This window comes from Rhinichthys klamathensis, unplaced genomic scaffold, assembly GCF_029890125.1.
Source record: "Rhinichthys klamathensis goyatoka isolate OS25496 unplaced genomic scaffold, OSU_Roscu_1.1 h1tg000989l_1, whole genome shotgun sequence".
NCBI classification, from domain to species: domain Eukaryota; kingdom Metazoa; phylum Chordata; class Actinopteri; order Cypriniformes; family Leuciscidae; genus Rhinichthys; species Rhinichthys klamathensis.
In genome coordinates, this window is record NW_026607292.1 from 49,279 (window position 1) to 71,195 (window position 21,917).

Genomic DNA, 21,917 nt, shown 5'->3' on the forward strand with positions numbered 1-21,917 from the left:
ATTGGCTTGACTGCCACTGGAAGCCTGGTCATTAAAACTAACCCCTGCACGTCACACTGCTCCAAATCACTACCATATGGCTGGAAATGTTGGATCCCAACAGCTAAGACTCTCCCATGCTACTCTCTAATTTGTCAGAGCAAAATAGAAATTGTGGGGGTTCTGGAGGGCACTCGCCAACTCTTGCAGCTATTCTTTTAATCTTTATCTTAACCCTTTCTCATTTTCAACTTTCTAAACCTGCTTTTGAGAGGTCATTGTCCTCCATTACTTGCTCTATATCATTGACTCTGGTTTGAGAGTCTGTAAACTATGATTTCTGCTTCATTGCTCTATATGATACTGTAACTTTGAGATGCATGGAGTTTGTTGGCTACAAGTAGGTGGACATCTCAAAAGGCAGCTTTGTATCTCTTGCCATTCTGAAAAGTCACAGGTCCAAGTCTCCCTCACATCCCAGCATGCACTTCACATGTGGATGAATGCAGCGCTTGTCTGGCGTGCTGTGTGGGTCAAGCCCCCCTCTTTTTCCCCCTTCACATGCTGGCTCACAAAGTCCAAAGCACCCAGCCTGGAAACTTTAGAGAAATCCAGTATTCTGAGAACTTTTCTCCACAAGAGAAGCCACTCAAGTTTTAGTACATTCTCTAATTTGGGGAAACATGAAGAGAAGTAATCATCTAAAGACTGATGTTTGGTTCAAGGAGTGAAGAAGATCATCTCAATCTCCTCCGTGTTAACAAGTGAGATGTGGCGTTAGATTTATCGGTTCTGCTTGGATTGTGAGGCACGATGTTCTATTGGCGTCGGCATGGGTCTTATGAACTGGAAACTCTGCCATGTACACAGAGTGAGTTGGGAGTGGAGAAGTACACCTGGACCTCCCTCATGGACATTACCCAGAAGTCTTGTGGTAAGAGATTTTAATTGACACCATTGAATGGTGTGAGACAGTTTGGTTGAATCATTATCAATTTTTTACTCCAAAGGTAAATTGCAAAATTGTGTTTTAAAAGTTGTTTGTAATTTTGAAGATATTATATAAAATTGCAGATGGATAGGCTCTGTGTTATACCATATTTCACATGCCATGTTTCTGTGTCCTTGTTGGGACATTTTTTGGTCCCAATGAGGAATGCAGTGTATAAATCATACTAAGTTTTTTTTTTTTTTTGTAAAAATGCAGAAAGTTTTCTGTGATGGGTAGGTTTAGGGTTAGATGATAGAATATGCAGTTTGTACATTATGGAATGTCACCATAAAACATGAAAACCCAACGTGTGTGTGTGTGTGTGTGTGTGTGTGTGTGTGTGTGTGTGTGTGTGTGTGTGTGTGTGTGTGTGTGTGTGTGTGTGTGTGTGTGTGTGTGTGTGTGTGTGTGTGTGTGTGTGTGTGTGTGTGTGTGTGTGTGTGTGTGTGTGTGTGTGTGTGTGTGTGTGTGTGTGTGTGTGTGTGTAAATCTATGCCTTTACACTTAGGTCTTGTCCAACAAAATGGCTTCTTTCTTTTTTGAAACCTTTGTTTTGGCTTAGTGGAAACCAAACATGTGGTTCTCTACACAAAGTAGTCAGAAGGTTTGAGAGACTACTGTGACAGCAAAGTGCAGGGGAAGAGTGAGTTTTAGCTTGTCCGTATACTTAATATCCTTACCATTTAATCTGTGTGCTAATGCCCCTATTAGGACCCACTTTGAATGACCTTTGTCTCTGGAAATATTTTGACTAATCACTCACTCTATCCCTCTTTGTCCACACAGTCAAGCAAATGTTTTTTCTTTAGATTTATTTTAAAGCTTGTGCATTTTATTTTTTTTAGCAGTTGTGCAATGATGAAGTGAAGTGTGTCATTTCTGTTCCTCTCAAGTCGTACCAAAAAGTTTCCCAAAGACATTGCCCCTCTGCCTATGGTTACATAAGCAGGTTGTGCCTCCCCAAACTCACGGCATCGGTTGAGCTAATTTAGCAATGTCAGGTTCTGTCTAATCTCATTTAAGTCCAAAACGCAAGAGGATTAGTCAGCTAGGAATAAAGAATCGATAACAACTCCGCTTCCAGACCTTCAGCTGGTAATGTTTTGACATTCTCAGACTTTTCAAAACATATACTGGCATCCATGGCATCAGCTTGGTGTTCCTCCAATGGAGGCAAAAGAAAACAAGTATAATATAAAATATTTCCGCTCTAGCACTTGAGACAGTAGATGTGCGCTCCTCAGGAACTTCAGCAAACAACTGGGTAAACAGAGGGGCATGAAAAACAGTTCCTGGCATTCTGCACATTCCTAACATAGAGGATTTTTAGGAGGTGCCCTCTACCTCTCTGACTAAAGAAGGAGAAATGGAATATTCTTCATCGAGTGATGGAGGTGACGTGAGATGGAATGTGTTGAGGATAATATCTAGAGTTTGGCTTGGACTGTGTGGTGATGTTCTACTTTCAGGATGTTGGAAAATACACAGATGCCTTAATGAAGTAGGAACTGTGTACCTTTTAAATACTATGGTATTTGAAAATATCAAACATTTACAACCATTGTATGGGCGTTCCAAGTTCTGTCATTATATATATATATATGATTTTTTTTGGGACAATTTATTGATATGCTAAAATGCCCTTTATGCATAGATTGCATTTAAAAATGCAAAAAAAATGCCCTTTATGCATTTTTAAACTATGATAATCTAAATAAAGAGCAAAATAATCATAAACAATCTCAATATTTAGTGTGTGAAAGTGGATAATAATAATAATAAAAAAAATCTAATTATGACTCTCTGTTGTGGTGTAAGTTCCATCAAAAAAAAAAATTGTTTTGTTAATAGAAAATTAAATGAACTAGTTTGGGTATTTAACTTTTTTCAAAACAAGTTATGACTTTAAAAACATTTTTTTTAAACTCCCCCCCCCCCCCCACACACAAGTTAATAAACACCCTCGTATCAATATACCATTCACTGTAGCATTGTATTCTTACTATTTTGTAAGAAATCAACCTATAGGAATGTTTCTCAGTAATATGTAATGTTGCCTCTATTTCTTGTCTATGCTGTTGATTATGTTGTTGTCTGTAATCATCAATGGCTTCTGTTCAGCCAGTTTTGCGGTGGCAGCATTGCTAGAAAGGAGAATGAGGGGTGTAATCATCAATGAAAAATCATGCACTTTTTCACATTAAACCCTGCGGGTTTCTAGGTAAGTGGAATACCACTGCCCTCACTGAAAGGAAAATCAGCCAGTCTGCCAGCAAACTTGTAATGTCTGGAAATCTTAGATTTCCGCCAACCTTTTTCGCTCTGTCTGTTTTTCTTTTTCCTCTTTCTTTTCCTTTTTGTGTTATTGTCAGTTTTCAGTTAATCCCTTCCTCGAGGTTTAATACTGTATTTATTGTAATTTGAATCATCTCTCCTGGTACCAGTTGTTAGTCTTTATATGTTGTAAAGTGATACATGCAATTTTATTTGATCAGCATTTCATGCAATTAAGTAGTTGTCACAAATTGTATCACTCTACTAGCTCTTGTTTGTGGTTCCCAGTTTTTTCAATCGCTCTCTCCTACATATCCCCCCAGCTGCCTCATCTATTGCTGTGCTGTATGTTATGTCTTTTGGCTCATGCCCAAGGACATATCCCCCACAGGCTCACTGTGTTCAGAAGAGTTCCTCCATGTTACGATATGTCTCAATCATATTTATCTCCTTCATTAATCTCCTCTATATTACTCCTGGATAATTGATACTTCCATATAGAGCTGTTCAGTTTGTAGCCCTGTTTTCCCTGTTATTTCTAATGGGGTTTTAAAATGTTTTAGTTGGTTAGCTTTGTCCAGGCTGAAAAATTCAGTTTTTTGTCATGATTCAAGCGTTTAGAAACACAATATATGAGACAGTTGTCAGATTTCATTGGGGATTTCAAATGTGAAATTGAATCGTAAGCTTGGTGAACAGTTTTGGAGAATTTGATGTTTCCCCATTCAAAGCTGCACTTGTATGCCCGAGAGGCATTTCAAAGATGGCCGCCGAGTGAAATGACTTGTCTTAAAAGGACTTTGGTAATATTACCACAGACCTTATTTTACTTATAAATTCCCAAGGGAATCTATAGCAATTAGCCTTCATGTGCGATAACATTTACCGTTGTTCGTCAAATCCAGTCGTTTAAATAGGAATCCACACAAACGAGAATGTCGCATGAGGGCAAAAGATTTCCCTACACAGATTTCGCAACGGGTTCAGGTTGGTCTCACAGATTAGCGTGTAGACCAAAAGAAAGCTGCTTGTTCTGAAAGCTGTGCTTTATACATTGCTACACTATTGACAAAGGACAATGAACCTTTTTTGTTTGTGAAATTTGACCGCACCTTTCCAGTTTGACCTACAAATTGACATCACTTATAATTCCCTCCCACATACAGTTGACCTTTAACCTCTGTGTGTATGTGTGTTGTTTCAGGTGAGAAACCTGCACAAGAGGAGAAAACCGGCATCTTGTGTCAGCATCCTATCTGTCCTGAACGGCAGCTTGCTTCCAAGGTAAGACATCATAATGTGTCACACGGTATAGGAAAGCCCTGCAGGGGTGACTCAAACTGGTAAATCTTCACCACTTAGTGTTTTCATGAACACTTACGGACAAAAAATCTCAAGTAAGCCTATTGCATTTATCGCATGAAATATTCCAGGACAACAATAATAATAATACATTTTATTTATAATCTAAAACCCAAAGCGCTACAGTCAGTAAAAGCAAATAAAATACAGAAGTACAAGATTAATACAAAAATAATCATTAGAGTACAACACAATAAAATACTAATCATGACAGTCTATATAAGCAATTTTAAAAAGATGAGTTTTTAACAACTTCTTGAAACTGGCTAATATGGGAGCATCTCTAACAATAAGAGGAAGTGCTTTCCATAACCTGGGTGCAGCAACAGAGAAAGCTCTCTCCCCTATAGATTCTAATCTACAGGGAAGGGAGGCTGCTGAAGAGTAAGCGAATTAGTAGACCGAAGGGAACGGGAAGGCACGCACAGGCTGACTAAGTCACAGATATAAGAAGGGGTATTTCATGCATAGCTTTGTATGTTAGTGTGAGAGTTTTAAAAGCAATATGCGACTGAACAGGAAGCCAATGCAAGCTATACAGCACGCCTGTAATGTGGTGACGCGGTGAAGTGTATGTAAGAACACGTGCTGCTGAATTCTGGATGTACTGCAGGCGTTTTATTGATTTAGCAGGTAAATCAATAAATAGTGCATTACAATCCTGGATGTACCAAATGCATGAATAAGCCTTTCAGCATCAGGTAGAGTAATGTAGGGCCTAATTCTTGCAATGTTTCTGAGATGATGGAATGCAGATTTTTGTAATACTCTTAATATGTGAGTCTAGTGTTAGGTGAGTGTCAAAGATCACACCAAGGTTAAAAAGCATAAGAAGATGGAAATAAAACATTATCACCCATAATCAAATTAAAATGTCTCCCTTTGTGAGTAGCCGCAGGTGTACCAATGAGTAGAATCTCTGTCTTGGAAGAATTCAATTTAAAAAAATGATGGTGCATCCACGTTTTTATTTCCTGCACACACTCCGAGAGAATTTTAGAGGTGACAGTAGGATCAGATTTGGAGATGATGTAAATTTGAGTATAATCATTTGTCATCATTTGCGCTTAGGGAACTGACAGGAAAAACAAAAGTTTTCTTTGGCTGTGTCCGAAATCTCCCACTACTCACTATATAGTGGACTATATAGTGACCTCGCCATTTTGTAGTGCTGTCCGAATGTATAGTGATGATTATTATACCCTATATAGTCCACTCAATGTATCCCAGAATGCATTTTGAATAGTAGTGTACAACCGATGGTCACTAACCCAAGCCCTACATACCATCATGCATTGCGCTGATCGTAAAAGACCTATCAGCATCATCTTCATCTTTAACTTACAATTTGACGACGTCTCGCTAGCGTATAAGCACGTCGTTTTCTGTGTCTAGAAATCCTGTTTCTTTTGCTAATCCGCAAAATCTTCTGAATCACGAGAACAAACAAACAAAAAAGATAAATATTGAGTGGCATCTCCACAGAGTCTAAAAGCTGTTTTATTAAGAGTATTATGAGCAAGATATTTGATAACTAGATCTGTTTTTTTTCCCCTAATGTCGACAGGCAAGAGAAAACAGTGTGGCGCGAAAATGAAAATATATGAATTATGTGTATTAATTTTATTTATGTTTATAAGTTATAATCATGTGTGGAGGAACGCATTATAACAGAAACGGCCAGAAATGACTTTTAATTTTACAATTTTGGAGAAATAAGCTCAATATAATGTAATGTATTTATAAAAAAAAAAAATCTATTTAGCCCAGAGCTGGCTCGGCACCAGCTGACAGATGATGGCGCGTTTAATCAACGGCGCCGAGAGACGATCGAGTAGTGTCCGAAAGTGGTGTTTCAGCTCACTATATAGTGCTCTACTCCCTACCCCCTACATAGGGGTTAGGGAGTAGTGGTTTGAGTGGAGATTTCGGACACAGCCTTTGTCTTTGTACTGTTGAAAGTTCAGTGGCGAGAGGACGGATGTGATGTTATAGGCGGCATTTCACCAGCCTTCTCCTGGGAGTCTGGGGATGCGTGTATGGAAAAGTGAGATTACTGCTCGCTCGTTTTCGTTTATGAGGCTGTTCGCACATAAACACACTTAAACAAAACACATTATGTCTCTCCCTTCCTGTCTTTCCTCTCTCTCCCTTTATACGCTGTCTCTGTTCCTATGTCTGTTCTCTTTTTGTCTGTTAAAATGTAATACATCTAGTCTGGTGACACTTTTTTGATTGCTTTTTATTGTCATAGGTTCATTGCCAAACTGGTTTAGCTAAAGAGTCAGTGTCCCTCCTTCTTTTAAACATCAGTCACTCACATTTTTTCCTCACTGGCAAACCCCGTGCCTATTCATTACCCACACTTTCCACTTTTGTGTTTTAACAGGTGTTCCTTTACCTTTAAAATTGTCAATTACAATGGTGCCGCAGTAATGTGCTAATGTATTGATCTTCAGGTTTAATATAAACAGTGTTTGAATTGGACAAAAACAGAGACCAGTATATATATATATATATATATTTATTTTATATATATATAAAAAAGAAATTAAGTATGATCATTGGAATTCAATGACTCTATTGACTAAGCTTTTATATATTATTATTATTATTATTATTAATGAAAAATAAAATCTGTTTACAATGTAACAGGCTGCCACAATAAGAAATTATCACCTGGCAATTCATATATATATATATATATATATATATATATATATATATATATATATATATATTTATTTATTTTTATTTTTTCACCCCTAAACATCACATAAAAACAACTGCAGCTTGGCTTACATGTAAGTCAGATAGTTATAGTTCATATTTGAATGGGCAATTATAGGTCAAAATAATGCAGATAATCAAACCTGGCTTGCGAGATCAACAGTCTTTTGTCTAGTAAGACCAAAGAGGCAGGCTACCAGTACCAGTCTTCTTCAAACTGTGTGTGGATACAGAGAACCCCTTTATAAAGGAAACCGATAAAGTTTGTTTACACGGAGCATGTCTGATTCATTATAGTACATCACAGTGATGTTTGCTTGTTTTTTTTGGTGTCCCACATTTCCTGTCTGCACATCTCTGCCAGTGTCCTCTGAACTTTAGTGAGCTTTTGAAAAGAGTCTCTGGGTAAACACTTCTGTTTCTAGTCTTCTCTGATCGAAGCCAGACTTAACTTAATGTACCCAATGTTTTTATCTGAACCAGGAACACACTTATGTCATTACCCTTAAAATATGGAAAGATGAGAGGAACTCTTGTTTATTTGAAAAGAACGAAGGAGTTTTCAAGTGTGCGTATGTGCGTGTTTATGTTTTGGGGTCTTTGTGGCTCATCTCTTGTGGGCTACAAGTTTCATGTAGGTTTGTTCTTCCTGTCTCCTGCAAGGGGTCAAGAGGTGAAAATACACAAAGATGATGACGATAGTTTGCTGTTGACGTTTAACTGCTCATCCTGCTAACTGACATTTAAAGGTGAAGTGTTTATTTGTTCAGTGTTCAAAAACTCTTATCTCAGAGACACCTATAAGTAAGCAATTCATAGATTATTTCCCCTGAAAACAAGTGTAAACACTGTGGCTCTGTGGAGTTTTCAAACCATCATGTTTGACTTTGAGTGTTTGTTTGACTTTGACTTTGAGCATCCCGGCCAGCAACAATGACTCAACCAATGGCATGAGTTTGGGGGAGGGGCTATGTGTTTTTCTGACCAATGGTAGATAGGAGCAAGAAATTACACAATTCAGCTTTAAAGTCACCATGAAATCAAAATTGACAATTCATATATTTTTTATGGAATATTGCAGTATTTATTATCATAAATGATTTATATGTGCACATAATTATTTTTTTAAATTCATGTGCTATCGTAATCTTTAAACAAAGTAACTTCCCCTTTGCAACAACATTTCTTCATAGTCCCTCCCTACATTTATTCTTGTTCGAGAAGCTGTTCCACTCAGATATGTCACAATAGGGAAGAAAAGAATATCGCAAATTCCGTTTCATGCCGACTTTAAGTTTGGCTCTTTTCTTGTGTGTAAACATACTACGTCACAAAACTAGATCCATTACTGATTAATTCCACACAATATTAACATAGAACAGGATCTGTAACATTTTAACACAGCATGAGAGTTTGTGTATGTATATGCCTATTTACTTCGATCATTTATGTGTGTGCATTTTCATGCTTGTGTGCATGTGTAAATGTGTGTGTGTGTGTGTGTGTATGTGTGAAAGTTGCGAAATAGGCCGACCGTCCTCTTCCCTTACACAAACACAGACTAAACAGTGACTGCACTATAATAAACACAGACATTAGCAGCTGACTGTAATTTGTATTGTAAAAGATGAATGTGCTGCTAACCAAGACATTACTAAACTGGAGCCAGGTGGATAATGGTGTCTTTCAAACACTTTCTTCATGAAAATACCAGAATGCCGCCCTGTCACAAGGTTGCCAATGTCTTGGCTTCAAAGGCTTGATTTTAGTTAGAAAAGTAGGTCAATTACTTTTCAGTCTTCAATAATATATTTAATCTGTTGGCTTGAGGTTAACCTGGCATCCCGTCGTGATGGATTTTCCTAACAATGTAATTTTAGAGACATCAAGAAGCTCACAACCATGAAAAGAGCTTATTAAAAGAATCGTTCAACCAAAAATGGAAAATTGCCATACTTTATTCATATAGTTCCAAACCGGTATGACTTTATTTCTTCTGAGGAACACGATTTTTTGGTAAATGTCAGTGTTTTTGTCAATACAGTGAAAGTCAATGTTGTTTGGACCACAATGCACTTCATAATACCTTCTTTTGTGCTACTTTTCTTTTAAAAATAGTACATTCTCAAACTCGTTCACAGTCGTTAATATGATTGAAGGTATTATTTCAGCTTCTGCAGCAGATCTGTGCTGTTTCTCCTCTGTCACTGCTTTGTCTCTCTCAGCTGAGTGTGAGAACAGACTGAACTCACACCTGTAACACAGCAGTCTCGGGAGACACGCATTCAAGAATCCAAACTTACAGTGCTGCCTGAAATATTTCAAGGACAAAATAATTGAAAAGTGGAGTAAATCGGTGTTCGTGGAATACTTTGGATTGTGAAGCCTCATTTACACTTTCAACCACCAGATGGAGCAATAATACTCACTTTGTGTGTGTGTGCTTGGAAAGCCACATTTAAATGCAGATTTTAACTTTAATTTAATAAAGTTTAATTAAACTGAATTACAATTATTTTAATGATTGCAAAATTGATTAATATAGCCACTAATATTTCTGCAGGAAATCAAACTATGTTTTAAATTTCATTTTTATCTTTCTTTATTTTCTGTTAAAAGTTAAAGGTGCTGCATGTAAGTTTTTGACTGTACTAAAGCATACAAATACCATAATATGTTTGCAGATATTTAGGAAACATGCTGAGTTCACATACTCGTTTCTCTGAAAAACAATTCAGAGAATTGCTTCCGTGTCGGAATGTCTTTTTTTGTTTTGGTCTGTGCAATACCGCACATTGCCAATTTACCCAATAGGATTTCGCCACCACAGGTTGCCAGTTGGCGGAAAACACATCATATTGCAGCCATGGAATCCAGCGAACAAACTGGGTCAGATTCTACCCGACCTAAAAAGCCTCCGCACCCATTTAAAAATCTCAATGAATGGGAGCATATTAAAACGCGATATCAACTCATCAACTTACAGTGTGTAAGTCTCCTCGCATTCCATTGTCAATTCCACTCGTTCCTGTTGCTTGTCCTTAATCTGGCAACCCGCGTGAGTGTCGAGTCTGAGCAGGAGGGCTCTCTCCAATATTTAGAATTTGGACTGCAGTACCCATTTCAACCGCTAGCTGTCAATCTCACATACTGCACCTTTTAAGTGTGTAATTATTTGGATTTTAAAATACTTTCATATTACATAACCATAAGTAATCTTTTTGTAGGTTAAATTCCCGAAAAATACTGAATAACCTTTCCCGGCAAGATTGGCTCAACCAATGGTGTGAATTCGGGGCGGGGCTATCTGTTTGAGTGACCAATGGAAGTCCTTAGGAGTGTTTTGTGAAACTTTTTGGAAACAGTCATTGTATACAATACTGTTTTATGCCACTAATCGAGGTAGAAATTACAAAATTCAACTTAAAATGAACTGATTTAATTTTTTCTTCCAGTTATTCTCTCATCAGACAACCTATATTACCTCTCGTATTTCATGCTGTACCAGCTGTCAACATTAAGATCTTTAATTCTCTCCTTGTTTGCTCTCTTTTGCCAAACATAGCTCTCCGCTCTCTCATTCACTCCTTTAAAGGAGACTTCTGATGTCACCAGGCAGGAATTAAGACTCTAGATGAACAATAAGGTCACAATGCATGACCCGTAAGGTGTAAAATTAGTCTTTTTCAGCTCTGCATGAGGTATCGAAATCTTCCTCGCCTCAGGCATAGGCACGTGTAATGACGACATGCTTCAAAATAAAGCCAAATGTCAGTAGTTTTGATGAGCATGTGGGATCAATGTACTATTTAAAAAAAAATCTAAATCTGAACATAATATACGTCTTTATATATAAACAAAGGAGAAAACGATTCTATTTAAAGTTATTATATAATAAAAAATTAAGATCTTAAATTAAATTAGATATTGTTTAGATACTACGTACATATCATATACTGTATAGAATGTAATTTACTAATGCTTACTCAACCTCACCGTGTGACCCTGTTTAACCCATGAAATTTTTTAAATGCTTGAGTGCTTCCCGTCGTTCACTGAGAGAAAAACAGTGAGCTCACACTTGTAGTCCTCTTACGCATCCCAGTCCTCATAAGGGAAGGCCGAGAGACGTGGCCACAGAAAGTTTTTGTGGATTCAGAGTTGAGTAAAAACAGGAAATGGTTACAAGTGTGACGTTTAGCTGTTGGAAATGATGACACTTCTGTCTCCCCATGTTTCTGAGAGAATGCCGTCAGTGGGGCATGCTTTGCCTGACCTTTCACATCCTTTGCTGTTTAGTTTAGTTTTTGTATAGTCTTGTTTTTTCTGAGGTCATTAATGGCAGATTATATGAGATCTTTGAATGTGAGTATGTTTGCATATTGTTGTTATTGTGACTTTAAGGCACAATATTTTATGAACTAAGTCATCATTAGGCCTTACATCAGCTTGCTATATAAAGCGCTGACAAAGAAAGAGAGGAAGGATGAAGAGAGTAAAAAAAGGGGGGTTTGATACTGTAATATTCTGGATTCGGTAGATGTAAGCTCAGCCGCAGGCTTCAAAGACTCTGTTTTTATGTAGGATATCCTGACACCACATGACCCAGCCCCCTGCAGGGGTGTACTCTGGGAAGAGTCTTAAGTAGATGATGGCAGGAGACAGTTGGTGACGGAGCGCACTGGCATATAGCGGAATATTGAGCAGAGAGTCACACCGTTCCGCTCACATGCTCTGGTTGGTGTAGATGTGAGAGAAATGGTTTGAAACAATTTGTTTGCGTTTAATGTGTTTACGGTCACTTCTTTAGTGTTTACTGACTAGTCCTGCAACACGCAATCAGAGTTTGTCTGAAACCGTCCACATCCCCTGGATCCAGAGCCGTCGCAAGGGCTGTGCGAACTGTGCAACCGCACAGGGCCTCGCGCCATTAGGGGGCCTCGCAATCCTGCTGTTTTTATTTTTTTCTCCCTCCAACAAATTAAGGGTTTTTTTCATAGGGCTGTAATCTCCCAGTCGATTAGTCGATTTATTGGTCGATATGTTCTGGATTTTTTTATTTTTTGACGTGTTAATTTCATCAGGTGGAAAGCACGAATTGCTAATGGGGGTGTTTTCAGAGCACCCCTGTTTCACAGGTAACAGCCTGTCTTCAGAACACCCCCCTTGTTTTCACTTTTTTGGATTAGCCCAACCCACTGGAGACAGATTGAAGAAAGTACTAGAACGAAGGCATTGGTATGGAGGTTTGCTGAATATTAATTTAATTGCGAGCGTTTAATTTACTGTCAGTCCTCCTTTACCATGTCAAAGACACCGACAGTGTGGCAGCATTTTACGAAAATAGATAACGGAAAAAAAGTCGAATGCAAAGTTTGCAAGCAATAGTTTGCATATTCACAACTCGACTACTAACATGGCATATCACCTAAAAACGGTGAGCTAACTTGTCTGCGTTAGGTTGCCCCGTCTGTTTTGAGTAGGCTATATGAATGAACATATAAGAATTGGCATTGAAATATGCCAATTAGTAATAATCATGTTTATAACTGCAGGCGCACGCAACGACGGTATTGCGTAATTGTGCTGTATTTGTTTTGAGCCAGTAAAAAAAAAAAAAAGTTAATGACCTCCATACGGGTGATTATCCGCTTATCATTATCTAATCTACCCACGAACTAAATTTGCACTCTATTCAACAGATTTGAATGTAATACCTTTTAAACATTTGAAAAATATATTCGTGTCTCAGCCGCGAAGCTGAGCTTCAGCCTCGCTCTGTGCAAGGATGCACAGAGCGGCTGAAATGATAGTGTCTGTCAGTTATTATAACATCATGACAAAAACAATTGTCTAAATCAGTTGCATATTCCTCAACAGTTCTTGTGCTGATATCACTAGTTGACATAGTACTTTTTTCGGAAATCATAGGCTTTATTGCGCAGGTGCACGTGATGCAACGCCGTCAGAGCCGACAGAGTGTGTAATTTCAGTACCAAATAATTAGGTCAAAGACGATTTAATATACTGCAAATAGCCTATTCGTTTTTTATGTTTATTTATAATTCATGTAAGCGGACAAGGCTAGCAAGTAGGCTGCGCAGCCAATTATTCTAACGTTCAGAGCCTGGGAGGGGCCTCGCAATTTAAGTTCGCACAGGGCCTCGCACCCCACCTGCGACGGCACTGCCTGGAACCACCTGCATATAAAAGAAGACAATTAAAATTAGATTATGATGATGATTATGATTAGATTATGAACACTTTTAAATTAGAATGCACATGCTAATTAGCTGGTAATCCTGACAAATTTCTGTCTTTCCCAAGTGGCAGGAGCTGTACTTATATGTTTGTCATCAACATGGCAACCGAGTGGACAGACTTGCCTTAAAGGGACCAGATGGACAAGACTAATGCTGCATGATAATCTTAAAATGCCCCTATTTTAAAACTACCGTGCCGATGCCTTATCACTAATATTATATGCATGCATTTGTCTAAATACTGCAGGTGGCTGTTGATCTAAGGTACATTTCATCTAATCACTGTAGATAGATGATAAAGGACAGAACTAAACTTGAGAACAGGGAATGAGAATATGCAATGAAAGATTATAAGTGAGCCAGAGCTTTGTGTGTTTGTTTTTTATATGGGTGGTTGGACAACTGTGTTTGCGCACGGCAAAATCAGTGGGAGCGGGTGTGGCTGGAAAACCGCAACTCTTTAACACCCTCTTTTAGATCTAGTCGGTACACACAGCTGCTCTATCTGAATCACCTACATCACCACACACACACTCACAGACTGTTCAGAAGCAGCCAGTAAGAAAGGAAGGAAGCAGGGGAAGTGGAAGAGGGGAGAGCAAGAAAGGGGGTTGTTGGGCGCTCAAAGCATCGAGTTGTCCCGAGACTCTACGTTGTTCGCTGACATTCTTACGGACCGCGGAGAAGCTGTCACTTCAGGGGGGAGAGAGAAAGGCAGGCGCTCACAGACGTGCACACACACATGCGTGTGACACCAGGATCAGGTGTGTGTCATAAATGCATTATTGTATGTTATTTCACGGCGGCAGCTGAGGTTTTATGGTTGTTATTAAAAAGTCTCTGAGCTGCGTGAAGTGCTGCATTTATTTAACACAGATGTGTGAAAGGTCTCAGAGAAATGAGGCATAGCCTCTGATGATCGAGTTAGTGCTCTCTCTCTCTCTCTCTCTCTCTTAGTTATCTAAGAGGTATCTAAGGTTTTGCTGTGTGCTTTCGTTCAATGGCTTTTTGTTCTGTGTCCTGCTGTAGTGCTTGTTAAATATTTCACTTTGTGGTCATTTTTAATAATTTTCTTGTGTAAAATCTCTACAATGACCTTTAAATGTGTGCGTGCACTGGTGTGATACTTTTTTCAATCCTCTCCAGGCCCTTTGTTAACGACTTCACAAGACAATCACAAGCTGATTTTATAAACGTGGCATTCTCTTGAGATCATGTGGGGCAAAACTAAAGATGGATTTTGCGCTCACAACAAGGCCTTGTATACGTTACTGTGCCATTTGGCTTACAGCTGAATGATCGCCTAAGATCTTTACAAAAAGATGTTAATGTAAGATGTTAGTGTTTTGTTTTTAGTAATTGTTTCTTAAAATAATATGTTTGTTTTATTCACTCAAATTAAAGTGAATGTTATTATATCATAATTTTTTTTATTTATTATTATGTTGGCCATTTGCATTGGACATGGAAAAACCGCTAGTTAGTGTTCACAGATACTAAAAGTTGACTTTCTCTCCTAATCTCTCTCATAGGATGCAGCATGGGTGCATTAAGTCAAATCTGACAGTAAAGTCATTTATAATGTTACAAAAAATATATATTCCAAATAATACTGTTCTTTTGAACTTTATTCAAAGAATCCTGAAAAATGTTTCAGGGTTTCTACGAAAATATTAAGCAGCACAAGTGTTTTTAACATTGATAATAATAAGAAATGTTTCTTGAGCACCAAATTGGCATAAGATAATGTTTTCTGAAGGATCATGTGACTGACTGTAATGGCTGCTGAAAATTCAGTTTTGACAGCACAGAAATGATTATTAGCAGTGACGCACCTGAGAGATTTTATATTGCACATTAAGATGCAGCAATGGCTGCTGGATTTGTTATTTTTCTTTACTTCGAAATTAATATAATTTTTGTGTACCGCACAATTAATATGTTTATAAGTATGAAACAAATATGGCAACTTAAAAGAGAAGAAAAGGCATGGTTTCAACTTTCGGAGTTCTTCTCCTGGCTTTCAAAATAATTTTTCCTTACTGTAACTCATTGCAAAGGCATTTCAAATAAGAAGACAAAGACAAAGACAAAAAGGTTCCAGGTAGGATAAAGTAACAGTTTGGCTTGGCAGTAGTTCCTCTCAACCTTATTTAGCCTTATTTAGCAGCAATCTGGCTTTATTTTCCCCCAGCTGGAAGCTACTTTGGTAATATATACATATAAAATTGATCATGAATGCAAGTCATAACGATTATTTTTCAAACTGCTGCTTTTGCGATTATATAACCTCTAGAATCTGCCCATTTCCCTGTTTTTTGTCTCCTATTGTTTGTTGGGGTTTGCTGGCACATGCTGTGTCTTGCTTACTCACTTCTTGTGGTTTTCTCTCAGAAAGTGCTCAGGTGCTTTGTCACTACCTCACCATTTGTTTTGGCACCTTCAGAAGGTTTAGCTTGAGTATGTGTGCTTAAACATATTTTGAGGGGTTTTCATTTGAACCTGAACTTGTTTGATAAGTAGCCATAAGGAGAAAAATCACTGCTTTTCATGACGGCTCAGTTTTTGGATGACTCTCGCTGTCTGAGTGTGTGCTGCTTCTGTTGTGAAGCATATCAAGAGAACAATAGAAGGAAGCACATAACCAGGAGGTCTTAATCCCTTTCTTTTTCTATCTTTCCACACTTTATATCCTGCTGCTGTTGGTCTTATGGAACTTGTGTTTGAAATGGCCTTTGGTAAGAATGCTAATGCAAATTCATTATTGATTTTTATTCAAATTTCAACTTTTTTTCTTTTTGTTATACAGTATGAAGGTCACATTAAAGTTATGGAAAGATCAAACCTTGTTTTTGATATTTTTCAAATTCCTTTTATGTGTAAATTTATTTAACCATTGTCTTAGTTAGGCCCTGGCTTTATTAAACTAAGGAAATCATAAAAATGCAGATTATTGCATTTTAAAATTTTGAGAATTTCAGAGTCAGAAAGAGTATGAATATACACATTTGGAAATTGTTAGAGGACAAATGAAATGAGCAAGTAAGAGTGTGAAAATTGCTTTAAAAAGGCTTTTTATTATCATTTCCAGGGCCAAAAGTGCCCATAGTTGAAGAAACACCCATCATCATTAAATTTAGAAGAAAATTGGGTTTTGGTCATACTGCCAATTATATTTGGATTTCACACTGCTGTGTTTTTCAAATTTGACATTATTATTTTTTGATTTATGCCTAAGGTTTGCCACCACCCATCGTGTCAGAACCTTAGAGACGGCAGCCCACTGCACCTCTGTGAGTCATGTGACTCAAACTGCCATCCTGTCGCCCGTGACGGCATGCTGTTTGACAGGCACCCACGGTTTGACCTGCAGCCACAAGGTAAAGCTCTCTCTATCTGTTCTCTTTTTCAACCTATCACTTGTTTCAGCCAATTTAATTCAGATGAAAAATGAAAATATTTGTCAGCTGCTTTCAAAACAAGGATGACACTTATAGTTAATTCTAATTACCAGCTTCTGGCAGGATGTTAGAGTTGCTTTTCTTCCTCTCGCCCACAGGTTCCATCCTGGCCCGGAACGTGTCCACTCGTTCCTGTCCACCTCGCACCGGTCCCCCCTCTGACATGGAGGACGGAGAGGATGGATGCGCTGACCTAGGGTCTGTTCTTTTTCACATTTATCCCTCGATTCTTGCATCCATTATGGGCACAGGCTTGGGTTTGTTATAATGAAAGAGGAAGTCTGTGTACTTTCCAGTGGCGTCATCCCCTGGAGAACATCTGGGATAGGATTATCTATTCCTTTTGGTGATCAAACTACTTTAGGAAATGGAACGAAGAGCATAAATCTGAACTCTTGAGTTTGCAGCATTATAAATGAGTGGGTACAAACTGTTTTTGGCAGGCAATGTGAAGTACTTTAGTAATTCGATTCGAAAGACTAAGTAGCTTTAGCTTACGTCACGTCTAATTTTTGGTCAATACGCACACGGGGGGGATTTCACTAAGAATGAATTAACTCCCAAAATAGTTTATTTGCACATGCAGTCTGCATTGTTTTAGTACGCAAGTCACTAAAGCAAAGATGCAAATCAGGTAACATTGCAAACGCGTCCAAAAACTAGGGGGCTGTAGCACACTTCCAAGGTGGCCGTAGAATAGTTTAAAATAAAACAAAACAAGATTTAAAATAAGAAGCAACAGCTAAAAATAATGATGCAAGCTGAAATCATGTTTCTTTTTTGTTTGGATATACTGCATGAGGCAATTTTAAAAGTGTGATTTCTAGACCTGGAAAGTCAGAGAAATGAATACAATTATTTTAGTAATTTAAATATTATATAATGAATGTATATCAAATAATTATAATAACCCTGTAATCACAAACTAGAGAAGTAAATTATGAGGAAGACCATGAAGAACATTCAGTTATTGGAATTATGGAATTTTATTTTTTATAATTATTTTATGTAATTATTTTAAAATATTGCTTCATCACCATTTGATGCATTACTGCTTCTATAATCAATAAAATATGTAATCAATAGAAAACTTTTCATTTGCCTCCTGCTTTCTGTGGATGGCAGAAGTGCGTCTTTGAGCTGTGCTGAAATAAATGACAATGTCTAGTGCCTGAATTTATGATTTTTTGTGATAAAAAACCATGGCATTCATTGTAGGTTCAATCATTTCTTTTTTTTCTCTTTTTTTTATCTCAGGGATCGCAGGAGTGGAGGAATGAAATTGGTTAAAAAGAAGACCAGACGCCGACACACAGATGTAAGAGAAGAATAAGAGATCTGATTTTTATTAAGTCTGTGTGCCATTTTTCTTTCTCAAACAAGTGATTTAATTTTGCTGGCAAGATTTTAGGACTTGATGTACCTCTGAGTCAGTGCTCTTGACCTTTCTTTGTCTGAAGATTTAATCAGTTTGTATTTGCGATTACTGTTTTCCTAAAACATAAGCTGATTGTTCGTTCTTCACTCCTGTAGGATCCTAGCAAAGAGTGCTTCACTCTGAAGTTTGACCTTAATATTGACGTCAGCATGGAGATTGTCCCAGCTGTGAAGAAGAAAACCTTGAGGTGATTTGTTTGTACCCCTAGGTGGCGGAAAATAAACAAATCAATGCATTTAGAATCATGTATAGCTGACCTTTTAGCTTTGTGTTTCAGAGAAGTCCTGGGAGCCGTGTTTGAAAGAAAAGGAATCGAGCTGTCACGTGTCAACCTGTTCCTGGATCAGTCCAATACCCCACTTTCACTGGGATTTGAAGCCTACCGCTTCGGTGGCCACTACCTCAGAGTACGAGGTAATGTCCTCCTTACAGTACTTCCAAGCACTATACTGTGAAATCAATAGAAATGACTGAAATGAAATATTAGAGAATCGATTACAGATATCTCTATTTCTACATTAAGAAAATGAGTGAAAAGAGATAAACACTTTTGCTCATTTAAAGGGACAGTTCACCCAAAAATGAAAATTGTCATCATTTACTTGCCCACAAGGTGTCCCAAACCTGTATGAGTTTCTTTCTTCTGTTGAACACAAAAGAAGAAAGAAACTCATACAGGTTTGGAACAACATGAGGGTGAGGAAATGACAACATTTAAATTTTGGGGTAACTGTCCCTAGGTTAATGTTGCTAACAGTTGCAGATTATGTCCAATAATAATATTTAAAGAGTGAAAGAAAAGTTATTGGACATTTACTGGTACTCCAGCAACGATTTATAAAGACTAAATCAAAATCTACATGTATATAGCCACAGTCAGAATGGATTTTGGTTTGAAAGTTTGAATAATTGATTTGTGAGCGGGAGTGGTGGTTCTCAATGTAGCATCTTATCAGAAAAGGAGAGTTTTATACTGACGGGTCATTTTCTCAGGAAAATGGAAGGACATGTCATGATTTAGATGTTTCTGTGATGGCATGATGAAAAAAAATACTATATGATCATATTTTATTATGATTTAAGAATGAAGCACTCTGAGAGAAAGAGAAGTCTGACCTTACAAAGGAATTAAATAGTTCAATTTGAATAATTTTATGGAAGAATTTTTACTATTTATCAACAGGAGAATTAATCAAAAATTAGATGAATTCCTGTGACATCACTTGATGATAAATTTTCAGGCAAGCATAAATGCCCATTGTGTGTGTGTGCAGCTCGACCAGGAGAGGAGCTGAGGGTAGAGAGGTGTGTGAAAGACCCCCGTTCTCTTAGTCTGCCTATCATGAGGTCCTGCAGCACACGTAGTTCCTCTACTGACCGAGCAGAGCATGGCTCTCTGGGACGCCGAGAGGCGGCAGACCTGCTAGTCGGCCTGGTAGGTCACTCTCTCTTTATAGAGGAAACCTGGGCTAGTTGTCACAAGAGAAGTTTCATTAATTGTTTTGTTCTTTTATCTCTTTAGATTTTATTGAAAAGCCTTAACAAATGTCCCATGGTGACAGCTTACCACATTTAGTAAAGTGTACCTTATTTCCTGGGCATTAACGATGAAAATCTATAACTTTATAATTATAATATTATAATTAAATATAAAGTCTTTAAGGTACACTACCGTTCAAAAATTTGGGTCAAAAGTCCTTTGATCAAAAATACAGTAAAACCAGTAATATTGTGAAATATTATTGCAATTTAAAATAACTGTTTTGTATTTTAATATATTTTAAAATGTAATTTATTCCTGTGCAATTTAGTAAAGTAAAATAGAAAGTTCAAAAGAACAGTATGTATTTAAAATATAAATTATTTGTATCCGTGTAAAAGTCTCAAATTTAAGGCATCCTAGCTGAATAAATGAATTTATTTCTTTAAAAAAAAAAAAAATTACCCCAAACTTTTGAATGGCAGCGTATGTGAAAAATACTTTTCAAAAAAAGCTAACCCTGAGTAAATATTCACCAGAGTAAACCGTGTGACATCCAGCCCCAGTCTCCACTCGTTCATTCTAGCTTTTCTATCACATCCAGTTACCTTTCCTTCATCATTTTACTGTTCTTGTAGGAGTGTACAGTACATGACTTTTTATCATCTGAAACCCATCAATTCCACCCATTGTGCAAACACGATTGTGACATATAATTACGATAAATGTTTTTTCCAAAGCCAAGTACTTACCGCAAATCCTGTGAATGACTGAATTATTGTTTTGTGACAATGTTGTGTTGCCACCTGCAACTTATTCCCAGTATTACTCTCAGTTAGAGACCACAATGTTTCTAAACCAGCCACCCTTTTTTAGGATCATATCAGAGACACGTTCAGGGTTGAGTTTGTTTAAATACAGGGATGTGTCTCGGAAATCCTGATCACGCTGCCAAAGGACTCGACTTCCACTTGAGCAGCATGTGCCAGCCTGAGTGTTCAAGCTCAAAATCGAACAATAAACCTTCCCAATAAAGTAAACACATCATTGTAATGTACCCTGTATGAAATTTCAAATGTGTTTTTAGGCCTGTGCTGAATTCATCCACCTCCATTTCCCATGGAGCATTTGCATACGGTATCAAACAGGAGCAAAGTTCGAAGCTCATGAGATTTTATTTCCTTGTGACTGTCCGAAAGTTCTGCATCATCAGCAGTTCAGTGGAGCACAAGGTTAACTGATTTCACCCAGGATGTCCCCGATGGAAAATCCAGTGGAATTAGTCGGAAAGATTGGATTATTTTTTCACTACTTCCTTTTTTACCTTTCACATGAAAGACACGAATAGATCCATTGATGCTTACTGTAAATCGTTTTGTTTTTTAAGAAAGACTGACTTCGTTAATTCAACAATATGTATTTGTACTCCTTCAGTCCTCATACATACTGATCCTGGTTCAATTTGTAACTAAGAATGACAGGTGCAGTTCACTCTAAAGATGTAATGAAGCGATTATTTTTCTGTACTGCAAGGTTGCTTTTACTGTACTGAGGTCAGATGGGTACTGTGTCCTAGCCGGTCAGGTTTACATAACTAGCCATAAATGTGATTGTCAAGCCATAGAGAAATGATAAGATAGTGCCCTACAGCCTGTTATTTCCATCTGGAAATACAGTCGTGTGTGTCAACGAAAGACGGCACAAAGTGGAACAGAGCGGCCTGGAAGAGTGGCAGGAAGTTCAGCATTGGCACCGAGATCAAAGGTCAGATCAGAAGACTAACACACAAGCAGAGAGAAACAACACGGGAAGATAGAGAAGAAAAAGAAGAGCAAAAAATCCAGAAGTTTTGTGTCATTTTGAGGGAGTTTTGAGGTGGATTTGAATACAGCCATGATCTATTATGTTTCTTTTCTTCAACAATGCCTTAACTTGAAGA

General features: G+C 37.7%; 1 protein-coding gene across 1 annotated transcript in view; it reads left to right on the forward strand.

Annotated features, from left to right (window-relative positions):
* The first annotated feature begins 777 nt into the window (after positions 1–777).
* The window catches only part of plekhg5a (pleckstrin homology domain containing, family G (with RhoGef domain) member 5a), a 32,650-nt gene continuing 11,510 nt past the window's right edge, over positions 778–21,917 (forward strand). The window contains exons 1-8 of the mRNA XM_056244482.1: positions 778–913; positions 4,449–4,528; positions 16,838–16,979; positions 17,159–17,258; positions 18,318–18,378; positions 18,594–18,685; positions 18,776–18,912; positions 19,773–19,933. Coding sequence (XP_056100457.1) covers positions 793–913; positions 4,449–4,528; positions 16,838–16,979; positions 17,159–17,258; positions 18,318–18,378; positions 18,594–18,685; positions 18,776–18,912; positions 19,773–19,933 — 894 coding nt within the window. The 5' untranslated portion in view covers positions 778–792. The remainder of the gene's footprint in view (positions 914–4,448; positions 4,529–16,837; positions 16,980–17,158; positions 17,259–18,317; positions 18,379–18,593; positions 18,686–18,775; positions 18,913–19,772; positions 19,934–21,917) is intronic.